The following is a 13,537-nucleotide window of genomic DNA, read 5'->3' on the forward strand; positions in this document are numbered from 1 at the left end:
CGGTGGGGACGGGGAAGTGGGTGCTCCCTGGGAGGAGAGCAGGGTACCCCAGGGTGGGGAGGACCCTGGAGTGCGAGCAGGATAAACATCAACCCCCGGAAGACTGACTTGGACACCGCAGTGGGCACTGCTGGAGGGCCGTGTCCTGAAGAGGATGCCGTGGTTTAAGAGGAACAGGGGGAGACCCCTGCTAGAGGGAGGCGTGCAGTGAAACAACAAGCTAATTCCCAGAACAAATGGCTGGCGGTGCCGTGGTGGGGTGTCTCCCCTGTGACAGTATCGACCTAGAAACATTCCGGCTGTGTCTAGACTGGCAAGATTTTGCGCAAAACTGTTTGCTTTTGCACAAAAGCTTGCTGCGTGTCTACACTGGCCGTGAGTATTTGTGCAAGAACACTGACCTCATACTGTACACAATCAGTGCTTCTTGCACAAATACTCTGATGCTCCTGTTCAGGGATAAGCCTCCTTGCGCAAGAGGCCAGTGTAGACAGCAAGTTAATTTCTTGCGCAAGAAAGCCCGATGGCTAAAATGGCCATCAGAGCTTTCTTGCACAAGAGAGCGTCTATACTGTCTCCTTTTGCGCAAAAGCATCCGTGCCAGTGTAGACGCTCTTGCACAAATACTTTTAATGAAAACCTTTTCCGTTAAAACTATTTGCGCAAAATCATGCCAGTCTAGAGGCAGCCTCCCTGTTCTACTTACATCTCTGTTGTTCCAAAGTTTAGGTGTCTTTTCTCAGACATGGCTATTGCTGGGACATTGGTGCCGCCTTCTTGCTGAGTCTGTTTCTTGCCCAGCTCCTGCTCTGACTCACAGAGGAAGGGAACAGAAACAGGTAACATTGTTTCAATTAAAAAACTTTCCCTTTCTTCCCATTGGTTCTCCTGGCTCCCTGCCAGCACTTCCTGGATCCCCACTCCTCTGGGTTTAACCCTTTAGTTGCTGGCTCCTGGGATGTTTAGGAAAGGGATGTTTAGGAAAGGGAAGTTCCTTTCCCATCCATCACCACCCCATTGCGCTAGAGCGGTTTGACATTCTAGCCACAACTCTGGAGCCTTTTTGTGGCACCCACGGTTTATCACGGTTTATCTGGCCCCTCTGACACTGGCTGGAATTAACTTCACTCCCTTCCACCTGCTTTACCCTCCTTTGGGAACGTCCGTTTTCTGGAGTTGCTTTCCCATCATCCTCTATCATTTCTTGCACTGGAAAGAGACGTCCCAGTCAAGCGCCAGCTCTGCTTCCCTGGCCACAGGCAGCGTGAGTATGAACCCAGCTGGTGCCAGTGTGACACCAGCAGCGGATGGCTGAGCACCAAGCAACCCCTTTCCGAGTCAGGAACCCTGTTCTGTCCCGTCCGTCAGAGGGAGAGGAGCTAGGAATGTGCATGTGGAGCTCCCAATGCCAGACTCAGGCCCGCTGGGTCGCTGTTGCTCTGGGACGGGTTCTCTGGGAATTGTAGCCCCTCACCCATCTGTGTCTCTGTCTCCCACAAGCCCGCGGGTGCTGTATTACATTGCTCATGGCTCACTTCCCCCCCAGTCAGTCTCTTGCCCTCCCCTTGCAGGCCAGGAATCCGGTGAAGACACCCACCTAGGAGGGAGCTGGAGAGCGCTGCAGAGGGCCCAGAGCTGGTGCAGACGTATGGCACACGCTGGCTGTGGATTTCCATGTCTCCTACAAGCTCCATGCTGTTGGGTTCAGACCATGGGCAGTGGGTAAAGGTGCAGTTGAGGAAGGCAAGCCTGAGGCCCCGCCCTTTCTGCAAGTGTAAACACCACCAATGCAGATTTGAACCTGGGACTTGAACCTTGGGAGCTGACTGACGCTAGGAGCCTCTACCCTCTGAGCTAAAAGCCAGCTGGCTCCCAGCCCATGCTGTAGAGGTCTCTTGAGCTTAACTGTGGCAGTGTCTAGGTGTGTGGGTTACCCAAGCTCCCTCACATGGAGTCAAGCTCAGCCCCCACCCCAGGTTACTGGCCCCAGCTTCCGCAAGTGTCATGGGCCCCCCTCCCTGGGAGACCAGAGTGCCTGGGGCAGCCGTGCAGCAGCCCGATTCTTCCTGGCTGCTGGCAAGCCAGACTGCCATGCCACGGCCCAGCCCTCCTGAGCAGTTGGCAGAGAACGGGGAGCGTGGGCAGTGTGGGGAGGGTAAAGCCTCCATCACCTGTGGTGCAGGCCTCATGCTGCATCTATCTGGGGAAAGGCCACACTTTCCCCTACCCCGCCCAGCAGAACTGTGTGTGCCCGGCTCAGGGGTGTGTGTGTGTCAGCGAGTCCCGTTCGGACGCTGCCGTGTTTGGGCCGGACGTGGGCTGAGGGGCTGTGGCTGGAGGCTGGGCTTGTGTGACATTTGCATGAAAGAGGAACTTCGCCCACTTCCTACTGCATTAAGGGGAAGGTCTGACCCTCAGCCTCAGCTATCTCAGTGTCCCTTCAGGCAGAGCTGGCGAAGGCGGCCGTGCTGTAAGGTCGCCCCCTGACAACTACATGGCTACGCTGACCGCTGGCTCTGGATTGTCTCTTCCATGCCTGGTGCTGCTGCTTCTCCTGGGAATCCCTGGTGAGTAGCGCACAGACACTGCCCGTGAGCACGAGGACCAGCGAGTCTGTGTCTGGCTGCTTGCAACAGAGGGAAACTGCAGAGCTTTGGAGGGAGCAAGAAACCCTTGTGTGTGTTCTGTCCTGAGACCCTTCCTGTCCCCAGCTTGGGATCAGCCTGTGCTCTGGAACAGGACAGCTGGTAACCCAGGGTCTCACTAGACAATTGTTGGTGTCCTTAGTGTGCGGGCAGCAACTCTGGCAGGTGGTGGCTTCAATGATTTCTCCTCAAGTAGGGCAGTAAAAAAAAATTAATAAATGAAAAAATGTGTCTGTTACATGGTGAACATGGGCTCCTGTGGGACTGCTGTGGCCCCCAGCCCCTCCGGGCCACCACGACTCCTGGTCCCACGGGGCTGCGGGGGCGGCTGCAACCCATAGGTCTGTCAGAGCTGTGTCTACCCAGCCCCCTGCTCACACTCAGCGCAACAGCTGCCTGGTCCCTGCTGCTCCCAGGAGCCAGGGCAGAGCGTGGGAAAGGGGGCTCTGGGGCAGCCTGCAGGGGGCGCTGCAGAAGGACACACAGCCCCTCCCCCAGCAGTGAAAGCCCCTCTGGGCAGGGCCCGGCTCTGGGCAGGGCTGGGAGCAGGATCAAAGAGCGGTGCCCTGGCGGGGGACTCAGCCCCCTGCTGCTGCGGGATGGGGCTTGTCAAACAGCCTCCCCCAGCCCGGCCTGTTCTCTCCTTCCAGGGGCCGGGGCCCAGGAGTTCCAGCTGCTGCAGCCCCAGGGCGCCGTGTCGGTGTCAGCGGGAGAGACTCTCACCCTGCTCTGCTCTGTGACTGGGAACCCTCCGACAGGACCCACGAAGTGGTTCAAGGGCTCGGGCCCCACCCGCCAGCTGGTTTATGAAGATAAAGACTCAGCTAAAGGATCATTCCCCCGGGTGACGAGGGTGAACAACACTGACACCGACTTCAGCATCCGCATCAGTGACACCCGCCACGAGGACGCCGGGACCTATCGCTGTGTGAGGTTCAAGAAGGGGCTGCGAGGCGATGAGGAGATGGGATCCGGCGCTGGCACGGCCGTGTCTGTGAGCGGTGAGTGCGAGCTCCCAGCCGGCCACACGCCCCTCCCCCGGGGCCGGTACCAGGGAGGGGAACAAACCCGGCTCAGCCCAGACAGTCACCGGGGATTTGGGTTTCCCACTGAGCCTGCAGCAAAGTGGGGCTGGAGGAGTCCTGCCCCCGGATGGGGGGCTGTGGATCTTTGGGGGGGGGGGGGCGATTTCTGTCCTAGCCCCAGGAATTGCTGCCCTGAAACAGGAACCCCCGGGCTGTGCAGTTGGGGTGCGTCGGGTGTTGACTCAGTAGCCAGACTAGGGGGCTTAGGGGCTACACTCACTCAATCCCTTTGTGCCGGGTCCGCACTTCCTGGCAGCCAAGGGGAGCTGCGGGGACGGTGCCTGCAGGTGGTCGTTGGGCGGGGGGAGGAGGGGAGAGACAGGTGGTTCCACGCGACCAAAAGAAGCTGCCCAAAGTAAGCGCCCCACATCCCAACCCCTGCCCCAGCCCCGCACCCCCTTACACATCCCAGCTCCCTCCCCGAGACAGCACCCCCAGCCCCTCCCACATCCCAGCGTCCTAATCCCCCGCCCCCTCCCACGCCCCAGCTCCCTCCCTGACTCTGAGCCCCCAGCCAAGCTGCTCCCACCCCCTAACTGGTGATCTAGGGCCACTCCCCCACGCCAGACTCTTGGCACCAGCCTGCAGACCCTTCCTGAACCCCCCCACACGCCTCATCCCCAGCCCCACCTCAGAGCCAGCACCTCCAGTCAGAGCCCTCCCCCTCCACACCCAACCCCCACCCACCCCACAGCCCCCCTCACTTGTCAGGGCTGAGCTGGGGCCAGACACTGTCCTGGGGTTGTCTCCCCTCCCCCTGCAGCTCTCTGCCTGTGGGCCCAGGGCTCGGCTGCAGCCAGGCAGTGCCTGGGGGGTTCTTCTGCCTTGGTTGTGACCCAGCAAGGACTCTCCTAGCCTGGCCCCGTTCTCCTTGGCATGAGCTCAGGGGCGGGGCTGTGGCTCCCCCATCTCAGGCTGTCCTGTGGGGAGCAGGCCCCGTGGGGCGGGGGGGAGGGGCTGTCAGTCACAGGGGGCTCTGCCTGGCTGAAAAACGCTTCTCCCCACAGCCAGGCCGTCGGCCCCGTCTGTGTCCGGGCCCCCCAGCAGGGCAGAGCTGGGCGCCCCAGTGACTTTCACCTGCACGTCTGGAGGATTCTCCCCCAGAGACATCACTGTGACCTGGCTCAAAAATGGGGCCCCACTGCCGGCCCCTCAGCCCCGGGTTCTCCCCGAACACGAGAGCGTCTCCTACAACGTGTCCAGCACTGTGGGGCTGTGCCTGAGCGCAGGAGACGCCCGCTCCCAGCTCACCTGTCAGATAGAGCACAGCGCCTTAGCAGCTCCCCTGCGTGGGACGTACAACCTCAGCCACGCCCTGCGAGGTAGGAGCCCAGCCCGGGCTGAGCACTGGGGGCTCTGCCACTGGGCGGGGGAAGGGCACCGGAGATGGGTCTGCTGCCCTCTGGGGTCCCTAGGGCTGGGTGTTTAGTGGGTGTCAGACACTGAATCCAGATGTGGGTCCAATCTCTGCCCCGGGCCCGTCTCTCATTCTAGGGCCCTGAGAACACAGAGACCTTCCCCCAATCTTGGCAAGATCCTCTCCCCCTGATGAAGTTTCCCAGCCGCAGGGCTCTTTCCTAAGGTGGTGGAAGGGGCGGGGGGAGGGGGGGGGGTTGGGGGTGGAGCATGTTTGTGTCCAACTAATTCTGGTGGTTTTTATAGAATCGCCTTGAGAGCCCCCACAGCCCCATCCATGACTGGGGCTCTGTCCTGAGCACCGGGGGGCAGGGCCAGGGATTTATTTACCATCCACGACAGCCTCCAGGAGGGGTCCTGCCTGGCTTCTGCTCACCCACCCGCCGGGCAATGGGGAGGGCTAGTTCCTGCGCTGGGGTGATGTTTTGAGATCCTCAGAGGGCAGGTGCTGTGGACGGGCCAAGTGTCATCACTGTCCACAGGCAGCCCCTCCCCGTGTGGGACAGCAGGGCCTGTGGGAATCAGAGAGGGCCCTGCTCAGCATGGGACAAAGGGGTCCCTGGCACAGGGGAGAGGATGCCCAGATACATGGCGGCTGTCCCCTGCTCCCTGGCAGGATTCCCTGGCTTAAGGAAGAGATTCCAGTCAGAGCTGAACACGCTCCAGGCAGGGCCCTGGGGCCAGGTGGGACGTGGGCGCGGCGGGAAGGTCGATCGGCCCAGCCCTGCAATTTCCCTCCAGCCCCGCAGGAGAAGGGGAATTTCAGGCGATGCCGAGCGCAGGGTGTTTGTGTGTTGTCAGTTCCACCCAGGCTGCGAGTGGGCTCTGACCCGGCGGGGCCGGTCGCACGGAACGAGTCTGTGACATTCATCCTCGGCACGGGCACTGGGTGCAGCTGGGGGAAGGACTCAGGCACCAGCCTGACTTTGATCCATGTGAATCTTTGGGGTGAAGCTGCATGAGGCTCCCCAGCCCAAGGGTCCACTCTGCAGCCAGGGCGGGCCTGGGATCAGCCAGTTGTTACTGGAGGAGGCAGGTGCTGCCCGGCAGAGGGGGCAGGCTCTGCTGGGTTGAGCGGGCCCATGGCTGGTCCCCAGCGAGACGCGAGAGGCTCCGCGCCATGGCAGAGCCAGTGCCTGTGAGCACATGAGCGAGCGCGGGAAGTTTGGGAGCCGGCAGGTGTCTGACACGGGATGGGACGTGCATGGGGGGGGGGGGGGCAGTCCTGGGACAGGCCGTGCTCACGGGAGAGAACAGACTCCCCACTGGGGTCCCCTCCATTCGCTGAGCGGATGCGTTTACTCTGCAGACCCAGCGCTCCCTACATGGGCCCTGTTCTCCAGCCCCGCTCTCTGGATCGGCCTCGTCCTGGAGAAGGTGCTGACTGGAGCCTTCCTCTTCTTCCTCTTCCTGAGGAGCAAAGGCTAAGCAGGTAACGGCGTCTCTCCTGGGGTTATGGCTGGGCAGAGCTCCCCGGGAGCAGAGCAGGAGGGGCTAGCGCAGGGCTGGGCAAAATACGGCCCAGGGGCCAGACCCAGCCCGTCAAGCCACAAGACCCAGCTGGCCCCACCCCTCCGCACCAGAAAAGCTGCTGCGGGGCCATTTCTCTTTCACAGTTGTGAGCCCGGGGGGGTGAGCGGATAGAGGCTGCGCCCGCCCCCAGCACAATCCCATTGGCCCTGGGTCACAACCCAAAGCTCCGCACCCCAGGCCAATACCCCCGGTCACAACCGCCTCCTTCAGCCACACGCCCTCCTGCACCGCAGTCCCCTCCCCAAGCTCCCTTCTGCCCCCAGCCTCCCTCCCAGCCTCCTCCCCCACTGCCATTCCTACCCTGGGGGATGCCGCCCTCGCCCCCTCTCCACAGTCCGGGGGTGGCGCCTCATTAGCAATGATCGCCCGGCCCTGGGGCTGGCGCATTGTCCCAGGCATGTTGGTGCTGGAAATCCTGCCGCAGGGTCGTCACCCCCAAACAGCAGCCCCACGCCAGCCTGAGCCAGGCATTGCCGGGTCTCTGACCCTCTCCTGCACCGGGTTTGTACAGAGGGTCCCAGCGACCCACTCGTGGCTATGCTCCGGGCTGCTTAGCTCCAGAGCCCTGTGATTGCTGGGAACCAGCCCCCCAGCACTGCTGCCCAGCTCCCTGTGTCTGCCCCCAAAGAGACAATCCCCCAGCTCGTCCCACCCCGCTCAGCTTGAGCCTCACCCCCCCAGCTTGTGACACCGTCCTTCAGGGGTGCTTCAGTTCTGGCCTGAATCCTCTGCAGCCTCCGGCTCTCTGGGCTCCTTAGCACCGAGCCCTGCCCTGGAGGGGGCTGAGTCACGGGAAATGCAGGCGAGCCAGCACCCCGAGGAAATCTCCCTCTGTTTAAATGCCCGGTGCAATATTCCTGCTCCCTGCCCGGTCCCCAGCTCAGGTTGTCCTGGCGCTGACAGAGCCGACTAGAGCAGTTTCCCTGGGGGATATTCCTGAGCTGGGTCACTGCCAAGGGCAGGGTCACTGCCTGGCCCTCCTCACTCCCCTGTTGGATTCTTCCCTTTGCAGCCCCTGGTCTGTTCCCCGATGTTCTCCCCCCTCCCCGCCTGCCACCTGCTCTGTCTGCAGCCCGAAGACCAGCCCCCATATAGTGGAGCTGCAGCGCCCCCTGCTGGCCTGTCCCATGGAGCCCAGGCTTAACAAAGTGAAGGTTAAGAGGTGACCAGTTTCCAATCTGCAAGTACCAACGTGGCCTGTGGAACAAAGGTTTAATAACGGGATCGTCAGACTCGCCAGTACCAGGGTGATGCCCCGTCTGTGTCTGGACCTGGAAACCAGCCAAATTCAGCCTGGAAATGAGACCAAAATGTTCCCGGGGAGAGGAACTAACCGGGGCCGTTTGCCAAGGGCCGTGGTGGATGCTCCGTCAGTGATGCTGTTTCAGCCCAGGCTGGATGTTTCTCTGAAGGAGCCGCTGTCGGGATTGTCCAGGCAGGTCTCTGGCCTGTGCTGCAGGGAGGGTCAGAGCAGAGGAACAGAACGGCCCCTCTGGCCTGGGAAGCTGAGTCTCTGATGGGCGCACCCACCGCTCACTGCCCTCCTGAGGGCACAGCCTTTAGCAGGACCCCGCCTGGGCTCCCTGCCCCCTCTCGCCCTCCCCTCTGGGCTGTCTGGCCTGCCCTTTACTTCAGGGAACCAAACAATATATACCCCAGGGAGTAATGTCGAAATAATAAGTGGAGCGACTGCACTGACTCGCCTGTATTAAAATAAGGGGATTTCTTTTTCAAAATCTGTCCTGCTTTCCTTGGGGAGAACTCTTATTTCAAAATAGTTAAATCGTGATTTCAAAGTCACGGTCATGTGGACGCGGTGCCGCTGCTATTTCAGAATAACGACTCCCCGGGACAATTCGAGCTAATAACTCCCCAGTACTTCCTGGGGCTGTAAGTGGCGGTAGCGCGTCCACATGCACAGAGCCTGCCTCGGAGTCCTGTTGAGGCTTCCCCACAGTGGGAACAGGCTAGTGCCATTTAGTTATTTTGAAATAATTTCCCAGTGTAGCCTTGGGCTGATCTGCCCCAAGCCGTTGGCCTGTCCCACCTCAAGGGAAATGCACAGAGAAGGGGACCAATCTGCGGGCCCCTGGGCACAGTGTGAGGGGTCCCCATCTCCACCCCTTGCTCACACTCTTCTTGTCTCGGTGGGGTACCAGCATCGACACAAAGATCAATTTGTGGCGTCTAAGCAGACGCAATAAATCGACAGCCAGTGGATCGATCGCTGCAGCATCGACACATGTCTCAGTATAGACAAGGCCTAGGCACACTACAGATGGACAGAATTCCTCCTGGTTAGGGCTTTTTGTTCCTCCCCTCCTGCTTCAAGTCTCAAACTTAGCTAACAGGAGGATTTCACTCCTCTGTCTCTTATTCATGGGTTGTAGCGATCAGCAAAGCCCTTTGCCCTTGGATGGGTCTCGGTATTTTGTCAACTGTCAATGGACCTGTGCTGTTGACACCTGCTTTTGGATACTGGTATTTCACTAATTACTGCTTAGCTCTTGCCTGCTGATTTGCATAGTTATCGAAGCTTCCAATGGGAACGCGCCACTCTTACTAGTCACTCTGGGCTGCAGCTGTTATAAATGAGACAGACCCAGGCAGTAAAATTTGAACAGGAAGTAAGTTTGTATAATTTAGATCCTTCGTGTAACAATACCAACACCAGGGCTGCATCTAGACTGGCATGATTTTGCACAAATACTTTTAAGAGAAAAGTTTTTCCATTAAAAGTATTTGTGCAAGAGAGTGTCTATACTGGCATGTGCCTTTGCGCAAAAGATTTGCTTTTGCGCAAAAGCATCCGTGCCAGTGTAGACGTTCTCTTGCGCAAGAAAGCTCCTATGTCCATTTTAGCCATCGGGCTTTCTTGAGCAAGAAATTAACGTTGCTGTCTACACTGGCCCTCTTGCACAAGAATACTTGCACAAGAGGGCTTATCCCTGAGCGGGAGCATCGGAGTATTTGCGCAAGAACCAGTGATTTTGTACATTACAAAGTCAGTGTTCTTGTGCAAATACTTACGGCCAGTGTAGATAGGCGGCACGATTTTGCACAAAATCATGCCAGTCTAGATGCAGCCCAGGTGAAACAGCCTGGCTCCCTTTTGGGCTTGGCCAGTGTTCAGTGGAGGCAGGGGGCCCTTCCCAGCTGGTTTGCTGGCATGATATCCCCATGAACAGCCGGAACATTACCCCTTCCCTGAGTGCAGTGTGGGTCACTGAATGGGGATGTAGAGGCTCCTGTGTTCTCCCTGGTCTTTGGTGGTGTCACTGCTCATTGTTACTCATGTTATTCATAAATTCCCTCTTAAAGCTCTTCCCTACTCCGACCAGAAAGAGGGAGCCTGCAAAGACCTTAAAATACTTTGTCCCTCCTGGCTTCTTTGAAAAAAACCAAACCTCCCCAAAGTCACAGACTCCCTGCCATTGCCTAGTACGCTGCCACCACCCAAATGCACAAAAAACACGGAAGAAAACCCCAAATTTTGGAAACGAGAAAGAACCACTTGGGAATTTCCTCCTTTGGGGTCATCCCAAGGCCTTTAACTCTCCCTTAGGAGAGAGCTTGAAAACCAATTGTAATTTCTTAATAGCGGACCTTCAGCCTCAGGCACGTACACACAGAACCCCTTCCTTTTTATTTTAGGACGTAGGTATTAAAGCCTAGTCTTAAAAAAAAATGTGATTTTTAACAACAAATCAAAGAAGACCCGATTGGAAAGGCACAGTCCTTCCCAGGTGTTAGAGCAATTGGAAAAAAGACTAAAACAGAATTACTTCCCTGGGATTCAGTTTGTTACAGTGTGCAGGGGGAAGGTGTAAGCACAGAGGAGTTTAACCAACCAAAAAACAACGCAAGTGACCTGATTCCATCTAACTATACACATTCCCTGTTCTACTTAAATGTCTCTTGTTCCAGAGTTTAGGTGTCTTTTCTTAGACATGGATATTGCTGGGACATCGGTGCCTTCTTCTTGCAGAGTCCATTTCTCTCCTATCTCATGCTCTGACTTGCACACAAAGGGAACTGAAAGAGACAAAACATGTTTCATTTAAAAAATCTTTCCCTCTCTTCCCATTGGCTCTCCTGGCTCCCTGCCAGCACTTCCTGGGTCCCCACTGCTCTGGATTTAACCCTTTAATTACTGACCCATTGCACTAGGTGGGTTGATATTCTAGCCACCACTCTGGAGCCTTTTTGTGCCACCCACGGTTTATCTGGCCCCTCTGACGCTGGCTGGATTTAACTGTTCACTCCCTGCCCCCTGCTTTGTCCCATTTTACCCTCCTTTCGGAACGTCCCTTTTCTGGAGTTGTTTTCCTATCGTTCTTTATTGTTTCTTGCACTGGAAAGAGACGTCCCAGTCAAGCGCCAGCTCTGCTTCCCTGGCCACAGGCAGGGTGAGAATGAACCCAGCTGGTGCCAGTGTGACACCAGCAGCGGATGGCTGAGCACCAAGCAACCCCTTTCCAAGTCAGGAACCCGGCTTTGGCCGTCAGAGGGCAAGGAGCTAGGAATGTGCATGTGGATCTCCCAACGCCAGACTAAGGCCCCCTGAGAGCCGTGGGCTGGGTCACTGGTGCTCTGGGCCAGGTTCTCTGGGAACTGTAGCCCCGCACCCAGTTGGGTCTCTGTTTCCCACAAGTCCATGGGTGCTGTATTACATTGCGCACGGCTCACTCCCCACAGTCAGTCTCTCGTCCTCCCCCTGCAGACCAGGGATCCGGTGCAGGCACCCTCCCAGCAGGGAGCCGGAGAGCGCTGCAGAGGGCCCAGAGCTGGTGCAGATTTATGGCACTTGCAGGCTGCTGGCCATGGATTTCCATGGGTCCTACAAGCTCCATGCTCTTGTGTCCAGACCATGGGTAGTGGGTAAAGGCACAGTTGGGGAAGGCAAGCCTGAGGCCCCGCCCCTTCCACCTGGGGCCCCGCCCCTTCTCCAGTCTCCCTCACGTGGAATCAAGCCCAGTCCCACCCCAGGTTACTACCCCTAGCCCCAGCGAGTGGCATGGCCCCCCCTTCCCAGGTGGTGAGAGTTCCTGGGGCAGCCGTGAAGCAGCCTGATCCTTCCTGGCTGCCGGGCAAGCCAGACTGCCATGCCGCAGCCCAGCCCTCCTGAGCAGTTGGAGGAGAATGGGGAGCATGGGCAGTCTGGGGAGGGCAAAGCCTTCCTTGGCCTACGTCAGCCGTGGTGCAGGCCCCATGCTGCTTCTATTTGGGGAAAGGCCACCCTTTCCCCTCCCCCGCCCAGCAGAACTGTGTGTGCCCGGCTCACGGGTGTGTGTGAGTCAGCGAGTCCCATTCCGACGGTGCAGTGTCTGGGGCGGACATGGGCTGAGAGGCTCTGGCTGGAGGCTGGGCTTGTGTCTGTTGACAGTCATGGATCTTGCACAAGACTTGCAAAATGAAAAGTTTTTGTCGTTTGACCGTGGCCACTAAATGGGGGAACCGTCCAGTTCAGAAAGCTCCTGGCATCCGTAGCTACATTTCTCTTCCACTTTTGCTTTGTTTGCAATGGCTGGACTTTGCCCACTTCCTTCTGCATTAAGGGGAAGGTCTGACCCTCGACCTTGGACTTCTCAGTGTCCCTTCAGGCAGAGCTGGCAAAGGCGGCCGTGCTGTAAGGTCGCCCCCTGACAACTACATGGCTACGCTGACCGCTGGCTCTGGATTGTCTCTACTGTGCTTGGTGCTGCTGCTTCTCCTGGGAATCCCTGGTGAGTAGCGCACAGACACTGCCCATGTGGGCGCAGGCCGGCGAGTCTGTGTCTGGTCATTCCAGATGCTTTGAAGGGAGCAATAATCTCTTGTGTGTTTTGTGTCACAAGAGAAAACCTTCCTGACCCCAGCTTGGGATCAGCCTGTGCTCTAGGATTTGCCGACTGGTAACCCAGGGGTCTCACAAGACAGTCGTTGGTGTCCTTAGTGTGGAGCCAACAATTCTGGAAGGTGGTGGCTTTACTGATTTCTCCTCAAGTAGGGCTGTAAAAAAATTCAAAATGAATAACCAGATAACTGATAGAATTTCTGTCACTTGCTTTGTGAATTTTGGCTTCCAGGGGCTGCTGTGGCTCCCAGTCCCTTTTGGTCACCACGGCTCTCGATCTCACGGGGCTGCTGGGGTGGCTGCGACTCATAGGACTGCCAGAGCTCTTACAGCTCCTGGCCCGGTGGGGCTGCCATGGGTCCTGGCAGCCCTATGAAAAGTTTAACTGGTTAACGAGTAAAACTGTGACATCCCTGTCCTAAAAGACTTGATTAGCTCTAGAAAAAACACACAAACAGGCAGCTATAAATGTCTCATTCATTGTAATTCAGCTGTTTTTTATTGCAGACTCTATAATAAAATTAATGTTGTTGACTCTGTACTACTGGGCCTAAACAGGAGAGAAAGAAGTCATGTGCTTTGTGTGTCCCTGTCATCGTCTTTTTACTGTTGCCTTTTTCAGGTTTGCTGGCCAGTGAGTCTTTCTCTGAAAGGGGATATTTATATGTGTAGCAAAAATGTATATTTTAATATTGGTTATAAGATTATAAGTATGCATAATGATTTGATGTGATGACTTGCTTAGAAGTTCTCTTTCTCTGTCACTCATAATTGGATAATGTTACTGCAAGGCCTTGCTCCCTGTTAAGTATTGCAAGTTCGGTTGTACCCCTTGTAGCTATTGATCTTCTTTGAAAACTCTATAGGATTGTTTGGTGTGAATGGAGGGGGGTGTGAGTGAAAGCCATCACAGATGCCCAGGTGATTAAGAAGTGGAAACTTTGAAACATTGAGTCTTGAGGCTGAATTGAATTAGCAGCATTGAAGAACCCTGGAAACAGGCAGAGACTCCCCCAAGAGTG

At 57.1% G+C, this 13,537-nt stretch overlaps 2 protein-coding genes across 3 annotated transcripts in view; both read left to right on the plus strand.

Moving 5' to 3' along the window:
* The first annotated feature begins 721 nt into the window (after positions 1–721).
* LOC142818824 (signal-regulatory protein beta-1-like) lies at positions 722–6,241 on the plus strand. Its single transcript, XM_089769759.1, has 5 exons — positions 722–839; positions 2,400–2,567; positions 3,296–3,646; positions 4,738–5,052; positions 5,948–6,241. Exons 2-5 carry the CDS (start codon positions 2,495–2,497, stop codon positions 6,106–6,108), a joined length of 900 nt encoding a protein of 299 aa, XP_089625885.1. The 5' UTR covers positions 722–839; positions 2,400–2,494; the 3' UTR covers positions 6,109–6,241.
* Positions 723–13,537, plus strand: part of LOC112547376 (signal-regulatory protein beta-1-like) — a 33,565-nt gene continuing 20,750 nt past the window's right edge. For both annotated transcript variants that reach the window (XM_089769755.1, XM_089769756.1), the window contains exon 1: positions 723–839. The gene's annotated coding sequence lies outside the window, so the exon portion shown is untranslated. The remainder of the gene's footprint in view (positions 840–13,537) is intronic.

This window comes from Pelodiscus sinensis, chromosome 17 (assembly GCF_052426305.1).
Source record: "Pelodiscus sinensis isolate ZL-2025 chromosome 17, ASM5242630v1, whole genome shotgun sequence".
NCBI lineage: Eukaryota > Metazoa > Chordata > Testudines > Trionychidae > Pelodiscus > Pelodiscus sinensis.

Coding starts and splice junctions, on each gene's coding strand:
- LOC142818824 (XM_089769759.1), top strand. CDS start 2,495: ATGGCTACGCTGACCGCTGGCTCTGGATTGTCTCTTCCATGCCTGGTG. Junction 2,568..3,295: donor GCTTCTCCTGGGAATCCCTG/GTGAGTAGCGCA, acceptor CTCTCCTTCCAG/GGGCCGGGGCCCAGGAGTTC. Junction 3,647..4,737: donor CACGGCCGTGTCTGTGAGCG/GTGAGTGCGAGC, acceptor TTCTCCCCACAG/CCAGGCCGTCGGCCCCGTCT.